This window comes from Scleropages formosus, chromosome 8 (assembly GCF_900964775.1).
Source record: "Scleropages formosus chromosome 8, fSclFor1.1, whole genome shotgun sequence".
In the NCBI taxonomy this organism is placed as follows: domain Eukaryota; kingdom Metazoa; phylum Chordata; class Actinopteri; order Osteoglossiformes; family Osteoglossidae; genus Scleropages; species Scleropages formosus.
This window is the reverse complement of record NC_041813.1, coordinates 26,229,935-26,249,393: the sequence shown is the minus strand read 5'-3', so window position 1 is coordinate 26,249,393 and position 19,459 is coordinate 26,229,935. Positions and strand designations below refer to the sequence as shown.

The window sequence follows — 19,459 nt, the reverse complement described above, 5'->3', positions numbered from 1 at the left end:
AATATCCCAGACCTCAAGAGGCCGCACCCATTGTTCCCACTGTGAGTGCATCCCCCTTCTGCCAACACTTGAGGATATTAATCTGCTTTGGACTAGGGGGTTGTGTATGGTGAATGGAAACTTCCCTGCTCCCTCCCTGCACAGCGATCATTTCACCCCCTCAGTCCTACCCTTGCTTCCTTATTTTGACACTTGTCCCGGTCTCTCATGAAAATAGAAACGTGCTATGAAGTCAGAACATCCTCCTTAGATGATCTAATGAGGAGACCTTGATTCGAAATTGTACCCCTTTGAGACATATCCGAACGGTAGTCAACACAGATGTGTTCATTTCATGACCATTTCTCATGACTGGTGGCACTTTCAGCCATAGTGCAATGCAATTAGTGATTAAAAACTCAAGTACCACAATGGAATATTCCTTGTAGAAGGAACACTCAACATTTCTTGAGTTTTCCTGTTCTCTGAGGCAGTCAGAATGCCTTGGCCTGTTGTTCCAGAGCAGAGGTCTCACTGTTGACTGTTCTACACAGATGTGTTGAGCTTCATGAATGGACATTAAAATTGACAGTTTATGAGTTGATTGTCTAAACATTGCTAGCCTTAGGGAGGGGGCAAAAAAGAAAAGGAAAAAAGAAAAAGAAATGTGTTTCTCATCGCCAGGGAATTAATCCCGTATGGAAATGTTAATGAGATGCGGGGGGCGTCCAGAATACCTTGTTGCTTTGCTCGACTGAGAATTGAGATTTAATAGCTCGAGTGTGAGGGAGGGCCTTTGTTTCGATAGTTCCATAGTTCAGCAGGCCCACAGCACAAGAGCATTAAGAGAATAGCAGAGAACAGTGAGATGAATAAATAAAAAGCAAGAGGGAGCAGAGCAAAGTACATGGCAAGTGAGAGACTGTCAAAGCCTTGTGTGGGTAAAAAGTTGGACTTTTGAAGGCATGGGTTAGACATTGAGATGGAGTGGCATGCGGCGGGGGGTGAGGGGCAGCTTTTGGACCAGCACTACCAGATTTGACCCAGTGAAGCATTCACATTGAAGGCTTCTGTTTCAGCAACTATTGCAGTGAGACCTTCCTCTATCTCCACTTCATTAAGGAACTCAAGCTTTTGTTCCAATGATGCCAAGCTGCTGCCCTTCCGTAAAAAACAGAGCAGGAAAGGGAAAAGACAGACAGAACATGGGGTTCTTGTGGTTGGAGGAGGGGCTTTGGTTCAGATTAAAAGTGATTGCAGTCAGGTGCCTTCTTTCCCTGTCTCCAGACTAGACCCTGGAAGCTGGAGGTTCTTCCATGCTGACTAATCTGTCAGTGAACCAAGGTTGGTACCAAGCACTGTGGTTGACAAAAACCCTGTAAACCTTCCACCCGCTGGAGAGCCATTACTTAGAAGTGAAAGAATGGTTACTTTAAACTGCTTGAATCTGTAATGAACACGATTCAAGAAAGGACAGAAGACCATGAGTTTCAGTCGCAACCCTAAACTACAAAAAGTGGTGACTTTCTCATTTTACTGATGAGCACAGCACTTGTTGATGCTCCTGTCAGTATGGAGCACAGTTACATGACATCTTTGTTCAAGTGCAGATAATGGTCAGATAATATGTGTAGATTCAGGCCTCACAAACATATGAGAAACACATACATTATTGTTGATGGACTTAGTTTGATTGAAAGGCTGGTTTAGTCCAAATGCTGTTTGCTACATGTCAGTACTTCGAAGACAGTACTGAAAGACATTACTTTTTGGTGGGTTACTTCAGAGCATACAGGGCCCAAGCCTAATAAACCCAGAATTTTGATGGATTATGGGTAAATGTTCAAAACAGTGAGAAAGTGGGGAATGGGGGTGAGTGAATGGTAATCGAATGGCTTGACTGCATATAATTTACAGCAGAAAGGGAATATCTTTGAACTTGGAGACAAAAGAAGGCTTGCATTAGCCCACTTAATGTCCTTTAAGCTTGCCCAGACCAAAATTAAAAGTTGAGGCAATTCTTGAAAAGTTAAATGGAGGTCTCATTCATAGAGTCACTTCTCAAGCAGATCGGAGAAGGAACAGATTATGTGGGTAAGGCTAAAACCTTGTGCACCAAAGGGTCTAGGGTGGGTGGCATGAGTTTCCCATGGTTTAATCGTCTCACTGGGGTGCTTCCCCCCTCTTTCCCCAACCCCACTAATCTACTTAACCCACCGCTAGCCACTACAGTGTCTCACAGACTTGCAGGTGGTTTGCATCTTAAGTAGGCCTAGATTGTTAGGCTGATTTTTGGGGTTTGGGGGGGGGGGGTTTGGGGAAGAGTCGGGTCGGGGGGGCTGTCAGGGGTCCTGGAGTTAACTCTAGAAAGTAATGATTCCCTTATTCAGAGTTGGACTCAACTGGGGTGGGGGTGGGAGCTACACCCAAACTTACATTCATAAACACACTAAACCCCTGCTTTATTTTTTAATAACAGTTTTTAACCTGCATTCCAGCTCACATTTGCAATCAGAAACAAATAAATGGGATTTAAACTTAACTTTTTCTTTTTACTTATCAAGCTGGACAGAATCTGCAGTGCTCATTCATTCAGTTCAGGGTGTTGCTGCCACTTCTGATCAATAGTTTCTAAAGCTGGGTATCAGTAATCACTGAGTATGGAAAATTGATGGATGGATGGATGGAGGGAAGGACGGGTGGATGGATGGATAGTTTGACAGATTGATGGATGTCTCAATGTGTGTTGTCAAAGGAAGAAGAAGGTTGGAGGGAAATTTTCAGAATTACAGAATGATTGACCCTGACATTGTGAAGAAGAGTGGGTACCTTTAGATGCAGATGGCTTCAGTTATTTTTTCTCCAGCAGTTCTCTTTTCCCTCCTGCTTTTCTTTGCTGCAAAGCTTGTGTTTTACTGGATAACCATTACCTTTCCACAGCACCCTGGGTGGTCATTTAAATAGTGACTGAAGCTACTGACATTGCATCCTGAATGATCGATGGGCTTAAATGCCACCTCATGCAGACACAGGCACGGACAACTGTCTACTGAAGCACAGGGTGGTTTATTTAGTCACTTAGCCAGATGATGGCATCCATTTAGAAAGCAATAATAAAGGTGGTGGACAGCAGGGTGCAGGAGGAAGGTCATCAGCTCAGAGTCACTTAGTTATGGCACCATAGGCTACCCCATCACACAACTAATTACATTTTTTTAAATATTTTTCAACCATTGTCTTCAGCTTAAGGACCAGGTATGTGTTTGTAGGAAATACTTTTTGACGTTTTAAATAAATCTCCATTCATAATTCCCAAATTCACTGTGTTTTTGTGTTCTGTGCTGTTTTTTGAAAATTGTTGCTCTATTTTTTTACATCAGACAGCATTCAAAGTTCTCTCATATTTCAGTAAAACTCTTATTGAGCACTTAGGTCATGCACAATAGATGTAAAGCCTTTGTTCTGTTGTTTTATTTGGTCGTAAAATTAAAAAATCAGTATGTGGAAAGTGTGTTTTCATGTAGGGGACGTGGTGGCGCAGTGGGTTGGACCAGGTCCTGCTCTCCGGGGGGTCTGGGGTTCGAGTCCTGCTTGGGGTGCCTTACGACGGACTGGCGTCCCATCCTGGGTGTGTCCCCTCCCCCTCCGGTCTTACGCCCTGTGTTGCCGGGTAGGCTCCGGTTCCCCGTGACCCTGTATGGGACAAGCGGTTTCAAAAATGTGTGTGTGTGTGTTTTCATGTAATCACTACTGGAAAAGAAATTATGCTTTTGCATCTTCTCCAATCATCTCTTCTGACTATGAAATAAAAGGTCTTTACAAAAGAATTCTGCAAAGGTCAGGTTGAGACACTTTGAAACCTTTCTTGGTAAAACACAATCCTTATTCTTCAGCTGTTTGCTCATGATGTGTTATTAAAAAACACACAAAGTCTGTTCTGACTTAACAGCATTAGAACTTCCCAGGTTCTAAAGTGCTAGCCCAGTTGAGGCATTTTACATTTATTTAGCAGACACTTTTCTCCAAAGCACCATTCAATGAACTCCATGTAGTGTTATCAGCCCACCACCTTACTTACACTGCTGGAGACACTACTTACACTGGGTCTCTCACCCATGCATCAGTGGAACACACTCTTTCCATCACTCACACACTATGGGTGAATCTGAACAGTATGTCTTTGGACAGTGGGAGGAAACCAGATAACATGCAAACTCCACACCAACTGAGCAGGGATTGAACCCCTGTTCTCTTACACCACCCAGGTGCTGTGAGACAGCAGTGCTACATGCTCTGCCACCATGCTGTTAGTAAATGTGTTTTGGTAAGACAAGCCTGGTTCTTGTCAGATGCAGGTGTGTAAGGAGGATCATACTGGATCACATACTCCTGTCTGACTGCGACACCAGACAGCACTTGTGTTTTCACTTCATACTGTCTCTCTGTTCCCATCATGTGGTGCTCAGCAGAGTAATGTTCACTAGAAAAATTCTGGAAGCAACCTTTCATGGAAAATGTATCTTGTTTTTGCGAAACTTTAAATTAGTTCTCCGAACCTCAAATACAAAAAATAATGTCTGCAGCTGAAAGGATTATTAAAGTGTTCCAATATCATGATTACACTTTAACAGCAATTTTCCCACTGTTCTGTTTGTGATCTAAGTGAACGCTTTGGAAATATCAGTGGCTTAGCTGTATTCACAAATATTTACACCATGGCTGTTATATGTCAGTGCCTGTGGTGGAATTTTCTAATATTTATAGGAGAAACACAGCCAAAGCAAATGGTGATGCAGTGTTCCTAACTGATTTGCTTTGCAGTAAATGGAAGGTTAATGGCTGTAATTTTTAATAAATTGCTTTAGTTCTAACACAAACCTGGCACTGTCCATTGGTTGTATCTTTTCCCAGAATTCCTTGCCATGTAGTACTAGATACAGAGTGTGGTGCCTTGACCTTTTTTAAACAAAAATTGATGGCTATGTCATTTCCAGAAACTGTTAACATTACATTGTTGTTCACTGTTTGGAAAAAGTGTTGTGCATATGTTTTCCTAACCTTTTCCTCACGAATGTCTCCCCAAGAATAGTAAGCCCTGAAAAATAAACCTAGTGGGTTTGTTCCCACGAGATAAAATGCTTCTGCTTCAAATCCTAGTAAGCAATGAACCCTTAAAAAGAATTTGATTTATGGGTCACCTATTTTCGTTTAATCCTACTAGGATCACGGTGGACTGGATGATGCTGTCATCTACCTGCTGAACAGGGCCTACTTCGACTTGCATGAGGCAAACACCACTGTTAGGACTGTTTATTTTGTTTCGTCCTATACATTTAACATCATCCAACCTGCACTTTTGAGAAAGAAACTTCAGTCAATGTAGGTAGACACATCCATTTTTTCCTAGATTGTGGACTACCTGACTGTTAGACTGTATTTTGTGCAGCATTAGGATTGTCTGACAGACTTGTCCATGTGTAGTATGGGGGCCCCTCAAGTGAAAGTCTTGGCTCAATTCTTGTTCACCTTGTACACATTGGATTTTAGGTACAAAACTGAATCATGTTATCTGTAGAAATTCTCAGAAAATTGAGCAACTGTTGAGTGTATCATTGACAGGCAGGAGGATGAGTACAGAAGCTCCATAAAGGACTTGGTTGAGTAGCTCAAATAGAACTCACTGCAGCTTCATCGACAATACAACTGTTGGCACAAAAGGTATGATGGTGGATTGCCGGAGGTCCATGGATCCACTGTGTTTAGTCACCATTGTTAGAGTTCAAATGCAAGCAGTGGGGATATACATATACCTGTGGGTGGACTTGGGCAAACGACTGAAGTGGTCTAATGAAACTAAAGCTCTGTACAAGACGGGCCGGAGTAATCTTCACTTTCTTGTAAGGCTCATGTCTCTTGGAGTGCACAGGTCACTGCTGCAGATGACCTGTCTGGTTTGTAGCAGCAGGTGCAGTCTTCTGTGAAGGGGCATGCTGGGACAATGGCATTTCTACGGGACATTGAAAAAACTAGTCAGGAATGCCAAATCAGTTCTGGGAGTTTGGCTGGGCTCCAGTGGTCCTGTTGAGCACTTCCAAGGTGCGCTACCTGAGGTCATTTTTGTCAATAGCCATTAGGATCTGTAATGCTGTGCGGGTGGTGCTGAAATCTTTTTCTCCAAGTGATACTGAGTTGTCATTACTGCTTTTTATTTATTTACAAAGTTTTATTAGCACTTTTACACTTGTCTCAATTTGAAATTTATTCTAGTGTCTTCTGTCACTGCTTTTTGGTATATATGCTGTTTTTGGCTTGATCTATCTATCTATCTATCTATCAGACAAATAGCTTTCATTCAGCTTGGTATATATGGTTAAAAGATGAAAGATAGACATAAAAATATGGAATACAACAAGATTTTTCTGAAGTTTATTTCAATGGAATTCTTGATTTAATTCTACTACGCTGGTGTTCAGTAGTTACACATTCCTTCTGTTTTTAATCACAGCCTTCTAACCATAGAAAAACATCAAATATATATAAAAACAACAGACAAAAAAAAATCTGGGCCACATTACTTTGATCTGTCATTAAATATATTCATATACCATTACTGTAATATATTAGTATGTATCAAAGGACACATTGTAGTCATTTGCAGTGAACACCTCTTAAATGTTAAACCTCTTAACATTTAATGAAAATTAAAGTAAAATTTTAAACAGGTCTGAGATTCAGGGTCCAATCTCTGAGACCATTGAGAAGTAGATGTAAAATATACACCATCAGCCATGGAAATGTACAAATTGAATGTTGATTTTCTGTCAGCTATGAAGCCTGAGTATGTTTAAATTTGAAGTTATGTATGCGGATATATATATAGAAGTAGACAAACTTTTTTATTTTAAAAATACACTGCTTGTAAGCAGAATTGGGTGTTTTTGCTCTATGTATTCATACATAAGATAGTACTGGTACCGATTGATGTATAGTACTCCATGTCAGTTCATCACAATAAATCTAGGAAAAGTGGAATTCGATTTGTTGTACTAACAGAAGTGAATGTTTGCAGATTATTGTTGCTGCATTTTGAAGATGCCTCTCATATGATCAGATCAAGAACTCATCTTTCCCAATTAAGACCCTTCTCAAGAACACAAGTTTTTAGCAATTCTGTGAGTAACACAAGACAAACTACAATATTTGAGGTACTGCATGCATGAAAGGTGATGGCTTACCTGTGTGTGTATGTTATATTATAACTGTACACAGAAACCATAGTGAAATCAGTTTTTGCAGAAGTGTGGAGCATTTAGATCCTGCTTTGTTCTACAATTTGTTAAGACCAAAGCCTGCCACTTAAACATTACTCTGAAGAAGGAAATGTATCTTCAGCCTTCCACCAACCTAGTTTTGACTCTACAGTTCCTTAGAAAACATTGTATCCATGTGTAAATACAGTTTAAGAAAGAGAAATGTGACACAGTAGCTTAGTTATTTTCACTAATACCCTAGATTTTGTAAAAATTGATCAGAAAAAAATGATAAAATACAGATGACATTATATATTGGTAATATTAGGTGCAAACTCAGCAAGTCCACAAAAATCTCAAAAGGTACAGAACAAAACCACAAGGTAAGCTCCTTCACAAGGTTCTAGTAAGATCTCCCTACAATGTTCCACATGTTTCTATACATGACAGTGGGATCCAATCCCCTCTGTCTCTTCATGCTTCTCCTCTCCTGTCTCCTTGTTGCTCCTTGCTTCCTCTGTTCACTCTTCATGCTCCGGGTGAACTCTGGTCTTCTTAGGCTTTCTTGCACTTTCCTTTTTTCTCCCTTTGCTGAAACTTCCTGAGCCGACGGGCCCACGTGTCCCTCCACTGGACCAGCAGGCTACCCTTGTCCACCACTATGCCACTGCGCTCAGGGGCCACGTCCTCCTCACTGCCCAACACCAGGTACCTCCTCCCAGGCTTGATCAATGGGCAGCGGCAGGCCACATCCCTGGCTCGCACCCACAGGGGCTGGTCACCTCGCCGAATACGGCTCCCACCTTGCTTGTAGACAGATACCACATTGACAGTGAACTTCCACCATTCGCCAGCCTTGTCTCCCTTCAGAACTTGTACCTGGACCACTGGTGAGAGAACCGGAGACAAGGCAGTCAAAAGAAAGCATATAACAACTGTCTCACATCTCTCTTTACAGTCCCTTGGTCCTGCTTTAAATTTAAACCAGAAAACTCAACTGATTGCATTTGGGGTCATAAAAAATAGAACAGTATACGTCTGTATAGGTTAAATATATTTGGGTATGTATAAGGCTATACTGGCAGAAACTGATCGGTCTCTCGAATATAAATACTGGCCTCAGCCATTATAACTAGCATTTGGAATTTTAATGAGTAATCTTTATTATTTTCAAAACTACTAATAAAGACAATAAACAAGCAGAGTTCATAAGACTCTCACATTCTCTGTATAAAGCTGAGCTCCTTGTAACTACATCAGCATTTACTTATAACTGACTTACTATGTCTTCACAATGACAGAAGAGCTGACCTTATGTACTCTAACTTCCCATCATTCCATCTGCCAGCCTAGACCTTTGACCTTTTTGCTTTGCTTATCAGGTAGAGATTGCTATAATAGCCTTTTATTCAAAATAGGGTTTTTAAACCACCAGTTGCTGCTATGTGTCAAAATAGGGAAAAGTAGGGAAAGAATTCCTAGATAAATGTTTGAGTGCAAGGCTGGGCACACACACGCGCGCGCGCGCGCACACACGCACACACACGCACACACACACACACACACACACACACACACACACACACACACGCGCACACACACACACACACAGAGCTGTGACCCACAAAAAAGTCCCTCACAGACCTCCAGGCATTGTTCGAGGAATGTGTCACTGGGGCGGAGTCTAAAACCTCCACAGGAAGTTTTCCTTTGTCCTGTGCTGAATGCAAGCGGGTGCTTTTCAAGGTGCATCAACTGTCCCAATAAATGCATGAAATGGTCGGGAGTGAAGGAGAGGGGCAGTGGAGAGCAAATTGCTTGCAATTTACGGATGAAAAGGAGCTGTTCGAATCAGAGCAGCCCCCATTCACAGAGCTGCCATTGACCAGCTGTGTGTCTTTGGGCTGAAGGCCTCTTTCATCAAAAGGAAAGGAAACTGGTGGGATGAGGTGGGGCCATGGTGAGGCCTACTCTATTTGCCAAACAACTGTATGCAAAGAAATGTTCCGGCAAGTTCTGAAAGATCTCTGTGACAATTTGAGTTATCCCGGCTTAGAAAGGGCTTCCATTTCAGAACGAAAGGACTCGCAGAACTTTGTTTGAGGAAAGTCCACACTAATTGTCTTTATTTTATTTGTTTCTTCAACAAATTCACCTTGCGTTCAAGTGGATTGTGGACATGAACATCACCTTATGGTACGTTCATCACCGAAAGACCATAAACGGCTTTCCAAAATAATGTATTTTCCTACAGGAGTCTGAACCTGAAAATTTTTACCCCTATTTTTACACCATCTGCTCTGTCAGTGCACCATTATTTATGTTTACATGTTGAGTTAAATGGGGAAACGTGACCAGATAGCTGTAGTAGGGAACGTGCCACTAAGCTAAGAAGCCTGGTATTTAGGGTAGTAACGTGTATTGTGAGAGGGGGCTAAGGTGTGCTGTGCGGAAGGTAGTAGCTGGTAGGTACGGCCTTCCCAGAGATGAGCTTGGCAGGGGAAAAGAGCAGGGTGTGAAAATAAGGGGGAAATTGGCTAATGAATGGCCCATTGAGGCATGAAAGAGGTCTAGCTTTTGTCCACTGGAACAATACAGCCTGTCACTGTGGCCACCCCATCAGAGAGGGTAGAGAGAGGGAGGGTACAAGCAGGGGGGCTCCCACTGCGTTCCTTTTGCTTGGCTGCATGTTGCGCGCACTCGCTGCTAAGTAGGGGCAAATCAGATTAACACACGTTCAATTGTCCCACACAAACCCGTCCCTGCCGACCAATTTCGGATAGCCTCAGAACAGCTTGGGCTTTTCAAGTGGCTTCGACTGTTCCGGGATCAGCTGTTTTGAGAGTGTCTCCCTGACTCCATATCAGCCACTATCAGCGCGGCAGAGCTCACAGTGTTGTGCCTTGGGGCCGAGATAAGAGATGCAGGGTTCCCTTAATTGGAACTCTCAGGCTAACTGTATCTCGACCCCAAAGAGAATTCCTACCCGGTGTGGGTTTGGCCCAATGTTTTGTTCAGATCAAGGAAGTAACATGAAATTTTCCTTTGCCAAATGGGATATATGGCTGTTCATTCAAATCATGAGGCTCTTGTGCTCCTGGCAGCGAGTGACTACATTTTCTGTGTGTTGCTGCTGAGGAACAAGCTAATGGGAAACAAAGCGTGATATTTATTAAATAGATAATAAATCTACAGTGCTCGACAAATGTGTTTGGTTAAACAAACAGATAAAAATAGATTTATGTACTTCCTGGCTCGTGCCTCTGTCATTTGGACACTCCTCTGTTTATATGACTCACTCAGAACAAAGCTGTTAGAAGCATGAAAGTTCCATATAAAAATAGTAGCTGTTTTTTCCCAGCATGCAGAGCTGCTTCTTTAGGAGTACAGGTCAATTGTTCTCAAGGGTAAGACAGACAACTGTGATTTGGCTTTCTGTATTGCATAACACTGTAAATATGTCTATGTGTTTTTTCCTTCCTTTTCTGCAACACCCGCAACTCCACATTTGTAAAGGAATACACTTAAGTTTATGAAAGAATCCCTTAATTTTCGAAGTAAAAACGTCTCATTTTTAACGGAATAGGAGTGTCACCAGGTGAAGCCCTGAGCTGTGTGTAACCCTTAACCTCTGGGATCTAGCGAAGGTGATGCTGGGCGAGTTTGCCACTAGCAGGGACTGTGCCACGATTTAAAGACAGTGCCCTCCCGCAGAATCCCTTTCCTGCAAGTAGAGAGCAGGTGGACTGCAAGTAACATGGTACCTGATGAGTTAGACTTGCCCAAGCCTTAGAGTAGGCCAGTTGTTATTCCCCAGATGCTTCAGTGGATAAAAGACTGAAACTGCACAAAATGAAAGTGATTGCTAAGCATGTAAATATTTAAAACTGAATCTTGCACCCTTGAGACGGACTGGTGTCCCGTCCTAGGTGTGTGCCGTCCCCCTCCAGCCTTGCGCCCTGTGTTGCCGGGTTGTGCTCCGGCTCGCTGCGACACCGTTCGGGATATGTGGTTTCAGACAGTGTGTGTGTGTGTGAATCTTGCACAAGCTGTATTATTGTTACTTTGCAGTAAGGTAACACAGAAGAGAGAATTTTAAAGCAGTTATGTGTTGTGACATGCAAGTGATTAATGACTGTGCGATGCAAAAACACATTGGGATTTTCACATGGAAATTCCTCCAATTTTGCCAAAACTCTGAAAAAAAACTGAAAAAAATTACAGGACCTCTCTCTCCACAAACTGAACTCACCGTAGTCTTTCTTACAGTACTTTTTCATGTTGATCTTCATTTTGCCCCTGGTCACTTTGCAGTATGAGTCACAGTCTGCAAACAGGACCAAAAGGGAAGGAGAGATAGATTTAAACTTTCACAGAAGTATATGGAAAGTAGGAATGAGATAACATTCTGCAAACACATGGGTGAGTGCTGTGTGCCAACAGCTCTACCAACTGCAGCAGAAAAAGTTCAGCCATTAATAACCAACACTGCTGAATTTTTCACTCTCTCACTTCAGGGTCGTGCCTATTCTGCCATTCAGATTAGCTTGAGAAATTCATAATCCCCATGCCTAACACCTGGTGTCAGAAATGAGATAATCCTGCTTATTCTTCGCGGGTATACCCAGGTTTTGTTTGTGATGGTCCTTTTCCAACCACCCTACTCCCACTCCCAGCTCCCTGACCCTCCCTAATGGTGCTGGCCTTCATTCATTCTGTCTGGATTCAGGGGGAAGAAGCTTGAACGTAGCACAAAGGGAGGTCAGAGGATGAATTAGCAGACCATGAACAATTAGTTATGTTTTTTCACTTTTTCTCTATCTTTGCTTGCAAGAAGCAGATGGAGCAGTCAGACTACTTGACAGTGCAGTGATTGAGCAGTAGACTAGATCTCCTGCAGCACGACATCTTCCTGTAACCAATCAGCTGATTTTATACCTTTTTTTTTTAACCATTTCTCAGATTTTGCCAATACCCAGTACTTAACAGTGGTATGTATGATTGAGCCACCATGTCTCTGTGATAGACCAGCCTCACTGCAGGGACCCCTGGAACAGGACCCAAAGGAGGGTTGCTCTACATGGTGGGCGTGTCTCTCAAATCACTGTTATACAAAATATTTTTTAACAAATGGCTGTTGTTTTTGATTTACATGAGTCGCTATCTTGCTTGGCCGCAAGCAACTGAACTGTGACTTGGTTTCACTCAAGAGTGACATTCCACAGATTTTTGGTTTGTTTTCATAGCAGCTGAAATGCATAACCATTCATTCCCTACTTCCCCTTGTGCTGATTTTGTGGCAGAATTCCTTCATGACAGTGTCTGCCTAGCTTTTTCTCACAGCGTGCAAATTTACGGCTCTGGCCTTAGGGTGCAGTGCATGTCATTTACTATGTGAATGCAGTTTGAATGTCCTGCCCCATTAAATCAATCGCAGAGACCACAATGACAGTGAGGTGGAATAGGTGAGAGGTCGGAAAGCTTGTCACTAGTCACCTGATGGCTCCTCTGTGCTGCTCACTGTGGTTGTAGGGGCCAAAGCAGGAATCTCTGTTCACACGGAAAAACAAAGGCAGTTAATAGGTAGTAGTGGGAGAGAAGGCAAAATTGAGCATTTATTCATGTACTGGACTTGTGACTAGCTTTGAGTCCCAGAAGAAAGAGAAGAGGAGGATCTAAGGTTTCAGTCTTAGAGTTATCCAAGGACATGATCCTCCTTCTGTCATGTCTTAATTTTTTTATGTCCATTGTGATGTGACTGCAGCAGCAAGGACCGGAGTTGATATCCATAGACTTGATTCTTTCAGCCCCTTTGACCTATTTCATCCTCCTATGGCAGGAATTTAACATTCAAAGACACCATACATGGAAGGACCACCTCCTGCTTCCATTGAGACGCCAAGGAATATTTCCTCAAATAAAATTGGCACAAGCCCCTGAGGTGTGTAGATGATCCAAAGGCTTCCAGCCTTAACAAGGACAACAGCGTGAACAAAAGAAATATATTATGTAGACACAAAGGGAAGGAATTACAGGAATAACACATAAAGAATAGGCCATAAGACAGGCCACAGAAATAATAGGGGTCCAATCAAAGGAAAAAGAAAGAATCAAGTCCCCTAAATGTGTATTTGCAACACTGGAAATATAAACTGATCTGCAGGCAGTTTTGTTTAGATTCTGGAGTGACTTGCGCTTGTGAAGAAAGGCTGCTTCACGTACTGATGCAGGGTGCAATGGGAGATCGGCTCTGCTGGTAGCCCTTAGCGCACCGGTTGCACGTGATACCGGCCACGCCGTCTTTACAGGGGCATTGACCGGTGGTTTGGTTACAGGTTTTGCCCGCGGCACCCACGGGATGGCAATCGCATGCTGTGAGGAACAGACAAGAGAAGAGGTGCGATTACTGAACGCAGGAGTATGGGGGCACAGGGGGAGTAGAAACAGAGAACACAAAACAACCACAATAACAGAAAACAACAGAGGCAGCAGCACTGACAATACAACAGTGACAGAGGACAGAAAAGTAAGCTGGATCAGGTGGCTGCCACAAAAGACACATTCACGCAGATATTGGAACCTTTCATACCACTGCTCTGGGTTCTGTAGAGACATGAGAATGTCTTTGCAGGCTTAATTGCAGCCTTGAGGCAATACAACTTCGTCAAAGTGGGATCTGAGTATTTTCTTTTGTTCAAACCACTGAGAAGGTTGTCCTTATAGTTTGCTATGTAATTCACCGCTCTGCTTCAATATGGCAGTATTGGGAAGGTCCTTAGTGAGTGTGGGCTTTCCAGGACTCTGTTCCTGCAAGCCTTTCTAAGAGCCTTTCTGAAAAGCATCAAAAATACAAGAGTGCTGATTAACACCATGTGAGATCCTTCTCCTTTTTAGTCTCCACCCTTTGGCAATGTGTGTACTGTATATCGGTTATGCACAGCCAGTTACGTGCCACCTCCAAAGTGCCAATTGTCTTTCTTCAAGCCCCTGTGCACTTTGGAGGTGTGTCACATAGAGGGGAAAACCAATTAAGAGGAGAGGACTTAGAGCACTTAATAAAGGCTGACCCTCCACTCAACTGGGTCACCAGGGCTTGGGTTCTAGAGGGACCAGGAGCTGGAATGGCCACATTTGCAGGTAGTTAAACGGGAAAGACACGCCTCTCAGAAACTGCTATCCCTCCACTTGTCCACAAAGACCTCCAGATTGTCAAAGGCATGTGCAGCAGGCTGTTTCGTGAGATGTGAATAGCTATTTGAAAGACAATCATATTAAATAAGATTTTCTTATCTGCCTTATTAGGCTGTATGGGGCCATTTCTGTCCCTGTGAATTATGTCAGTCTACACCTCTAAAGGAGAGCTTTTTAGTCAGTTGTAAATGCTCTCTGAAGCACTCTGATCTTCTGGGACGTGTTTATGAGCATGGAGGCCATTTCAAGGGCACTTGTAGCTACTTGGGATGCTGCACCATAAATGTTAGAAGATTTTTCCTTGGTCTGTATTTTATTAAGCAGTGTGAAATTTGTCTGAATTTTTGGAGGCAGGTGTTCTCCTCACAGCAAAGAATATTTGAATTAGTTTGCAATCTGGATGAAAAATATTTTAAAGCATATAATTCTTATACTTGTAGTATATATCCCTAATGCACACACACACACACACACACACACGCTGGCTGAAACCGCTTTTCCTGAGCGGGGTCACGATGAACCGGAGCCTAACCCAGCAACGCAGGGCATAGGGCTGGAAGGGGAGGGAACACACGCAGGACGGGATGCCAGGCCGTCACAAGGCATCCCAAATGGGATTCGGACCCCAGACCCGCCAGGGATCGGGACCCGGCCAAACCCGCTGCACCACCGCACCCCCCTTATCCCTAATAAAGTATAATGAATTTACATTAAAAGACGAGGATGGTTGCAAATTTTTTCAAATTAATTTCTTTGCTCTTCCATTCATGTTATATTTAAGTAACTATACCACATGCAGGATTTTATATGTATAAAAATTTGCTAATAAAATGTAAACAGTAAATTAAAAGCATCCCATTTGCACGCTCTCAAAAATAACAATAAATAAAGGAACAGTGAAGTCATAAATTGTTTTTAAACTTCTAAACCCAAAACAGGCTGTTGTGGTTCACAAAGCCCAAGAGTGACAGTATAAGCCACATGCTGGATAATGTCTTCACCATGTATCCTCACAATAATAGTGATGGTCTGCAGATCTGTTGTTCTTTCTTTTCTTTTAAAAGCTTTGTTTCTTGAGGACATTTAATGCTTTACAAAACAGAGTGAGACTGAAAAAAATAAACTGGGAGTAACATCTTGCATTCCTATACCATGAGATAAATACTGTGACTTTATATGGGGTTTTTGATGGTACCGGTCTGGAGATGATTTTCCAGCATGGTCAAAACATAGATTTTAAAACGTCCTTTTTCTAAATATGTGGGGCTGCCTCACTCAGAGGCGATGCAGCAGTGCTGCTTACAGGCTGTGTTGTGAATAAGGAACTGAACCTATAACCAGAACCTTCAAATAAAACTGTACTGTGACTGAAGCAATTAAGGTTGAGTACCTCTCTCAAGGGTACCATAGCAGAGTCCCGGCTGGGACTTGAAATAGCAGCCTTGACTATAACACATTATACCGCTCTAACACAACAATCCGGGAAAGTCAATTTCGATAAGCGAAAAAGTAATGTCAGATATTGCTGTGTGAACATAAGCACACAGTGTCACTTGCCAGGGATCATAAGAACTTGATCGCACAGCTGCACCGGAGGGTGCTTTGCTCTGCACGTGGTCGGACTTGATCGTCCGTGTACGCACCAGAGAACTCGCTTGGAAATCAGATGCTGCTCGGGGAAGGCTGTTGACAGGATCGTGGAAAAGTATGCAGGAGAAAGCAGTGAAAAAGCCCCCCCAAGTCTTCCGGTGTTCTTCAGTCTGTATTTACACTATGCTGATGAGGGATGAAGCTGTAAATCTGGGGAATATCGCGGTAAGCATTCCTTGCCACCACTAGGGACTCTTCGGTTTCTGCCTAATGGAATGTTTTTCCCCTCAGCACTTTGCTGTTGGCTCCTGTGGAATCTAAGCATGTTTTAAGATTTTACTTCCAGAAAAAGACGCAGATCTGCTCTGAGCTGTACTGTTTTCATCCGACCGAAAACCACACGGAGATCGCTATATGTGGCTTAAAAATAAATACGCGGTTTCTCAGCTGATGCCATGGAAAACTACACTGGTCACCTGAGGGGAGAGTGGTGATTAGTTCAGCAGTTTTAATTTCAGAATTGTGAGATGCAGCACTCACTGGAAACCACTTTTGTTGGTATTTCCCTGCACAATGTTCATACAGTTTTGGAAGTGCTTGTGGGTGATGCATTAAGAGGAGACACAGATGACCTTTATGACTACAAGACCTCTTCTTGTTCATATTCCGGTCTTCCATCATGCATCAAATACTGTTTGTCAAAATATTTTAACTCAGAAGGTGTTTGGGATAGTCAAATGATTTGTCATCACTGGAAAAATGATAAACAATTGTCAACAGTAGGAATTAACAAGAAATTAATCATTGTCGCTGTGCCCTGATTACAGTTGCACTATAGTGAAAGGTAGGGAATGTGTAATTTTAATTTAATTATTTATATCCTGGATTTATTTTACAATTGGAATCTGCTACTTTAGTATCAGGTTATGAAATCTGCATATATACTGTACTTTTGTTAGGTAAGGAATTGTCTTTGTACAGGTCAGAGTAAAGTCTATTTTCTACAAAACAGTAGTTGTGTGTATACTTTCAAACTCTGAACCAACGAATCAAATCAGCTGCTGAATAAGTTGGTGATTTTTTTAATCCGTGCAAACCTGCCATTAGCAGTGAGTCAGAGTTCTGGCAACCAGTCTTTCTCTATGCAACTAAGGAGACATTCAAAACGGATCATGTTTTGATACACAGTAATTTTCAACATATCTCAGCTTAATTAGAGCAGACAAGTTATACTGACTTTGCAAACAAAAATGAATGTCAAGTTTTGAATATGTGTGTAGAGCAGATGCTACCTGGTGATCAGTAGCACAAGTCAGAAAACTTAAGTTGGGAACTGTTAAAAGATGAGAATGTGCAATGGAGATGCAGATGAAAATACAGGTACATGCAGACAGAATACTGAAGGGTGGGGGTACAGATGAGAGTTGGTTAGTTTGAAGTCGAGGAGGGTCATTCTTAACGTTGCTCATGCATCCAAGACAGAGGTCCGTAATGATGCATTTTTCACTGCAATTCATCCGCATGCATCTCTGAGAGAGAGAAGGGTCTATCTGGGCATTCGCAAGAGGCAGGATACTCATGCCTTAAATGTGACAACCCATAATATTTTATAAAATGTTCTGAACCTTATAGAAGGATACAGAATGAAATATTTAAGGACATCATATGGAAGTATGGATGAGGTTTAATGAAATCTTGAAGATCCTTTTTTTTAATGAAAGTTGCTCTATAAATAAAAGCACTAATGGCACTCTGGGCTCGAATTTGGGGGAAAAATACGAGGTAGTTCCTTTATATTCTCCATATTATGCAACATAGACATACTGTATCCTCCCTCTTGCGTGCTCCTGCTCTGCTGCTCTGCAGCTCTGCAGCTTCACTGACTCTCTCCCCACTCAGACAAAATGCATCGCTGGAATTTGTGGGTACCCCTGCTGTTGTGAAGGCCCACAGACTGGCTGCTGAAAGAATCAAGTCTGTTATGAATGGAATGATTTGGATGGGATGGGTCACCACAGGTGTGTGACGTGCCCTGTGTGCAAGGAGGGAACTCATTTGGACTATGACGCGACAGAGGATCGAAACGAAAGCTTAAGTGAAGGATGTCGGAGGAGGATGTGACAGCATGGGCATGTTTCTTCAAGGACGTCTTTCATGTCCCTCCACCTATAATACAGACACTGCAAAGGACTGGCTTTTTTTTTGTCCCCCTACATACAAGTATTTCAGAGAAACATAAGGCATGCACTGGTGATACAGTCATTGTAGTCACTGAAGTCATATCACTTCATACAACAGATATGAATTAATGCTTTTTCCAGTTATAGTACTGTGAGAGAAAATTAATGAAAAAGAGGAAACTGCATTACGTCATTTGTTACCCCCCATAAACCATGTTTATTGCCGATATATTTAAAATCTAATCCTGGAGTTCTTTCCTTCGAGTGCTATTTTCCTCGCAGCGTTCATTACGGTGAAGATGTTGAAATCTCTATTTGTGTTATGCCAGAAGGAGAGCAGCGTACCTTTGCAGGCCTTGCGGTGTGAAATAGGCTTGGACATGTCACGGTAGTAGCCTTCCATGCAGTAGTGGCAGTGACGCCCGGCAGTATTGTGACGGCAGTTGAGGCACACGCCACCACTGCGGCGGCCCGACAGCTTGTAGAGCTCCATGTTGAAGCGGCAGCGGCGTGCGTGCAGGTTGCAGTTACATGCTGCAGAAACGGTAGGGAAGGAAGTGTTCAGACAGAGCCTGTTTTTCCCAGCGAATGTGCGCAAACTAATTCTATTATCCCTTCTGGGATGACTGAAGATACATGAGGTTTTCTTGCAATTTCTTGCTGAGCTAGATGGACTCAAGCAAATTCACATTCACAGAAGAGCAGCTGTTGCAATAATGTACATTGTCCCCATGGTTATTCCACAGAAAAACACAGATTATTGAGATCATAGAACTTTTTCCACAATGCACTTTATGACCTTATCCATCCATTTCAGATTTAAATAGCCGATGTTGTATAACTGTTGAAAAAAAAAAAACATCTAAAATGTGAAAACTTTGAGATTATGCAGGTCATGAGAATGTGTTTTTTCAGTGACATCACTGCTCATGAGCACTTGTTCCATTGTTTCATTAGGAAATAACAGATGATTAAAACAGATGACTGGCATGGCTCAGAACAACCTGGTTTCCTGGATTGCCTAAGCAAATGCACACATTCCTTCGGTTGGCGCTTATTGGACAGTGTCATGGCGAATCAACTGGTTTTATGAATGAATGGTGGCAGGATTTATTAGTTTTATGACTTGGCACAACAGAAAACTGATGAAAAAAGATACTTTTTTCACTGCGGTTATAGATAGGAATGAATGATTAACCCTGTGGGGTTAAAAAAAGATCATACAAATACACACCATCTGAAACTGCTTGTCCCAAGTGGGGGTTGCGG

General features: G+C 42.4%; 1 protein-coding gene across 1 annotated transcript in view; it reads right to left on the bottom strand.

The window, feature by feature from the left end:
- Positions 1 to 7,652: 7,652 nt before the first annotated feature.
- The window catches only part of LOC108937265 (netrin-1-like), a 29,716-nt gene continuing 17,909 nt past the window's right edge, over positions 7,653 to 19,459 (bottom strand). Inside the window, exons 3-7 of the mRNA XM_018757076.2 lie at positions 18,536 to 18,724; positions 13,452 to 13,601; positions 12,726 to 12,779; positions 11,482 to 11,556; positions 7,653 to 8,116 (exon numbers count right to left, since the gene is read on the bottom strand). Of these exons, the coding sequence (XP_018612592.2) occupies positions 7,785 to 8,116; positions 11,482 to 11,556; positions 12,726 to 12,779; positions 13,452 to 13,601; positions 18,536 to 18,724 (800 nt within the window). The 3' untranslated portion in view covers positions 7,653 to 7,784. The remainder of the gene's footprint in view (positions 8,117 to 11,481; positions 11,557 to 12,725; positions 12,780 to 13,451; positions 13,602 to 18,535; positions 18,725 to 19,459) is intronic.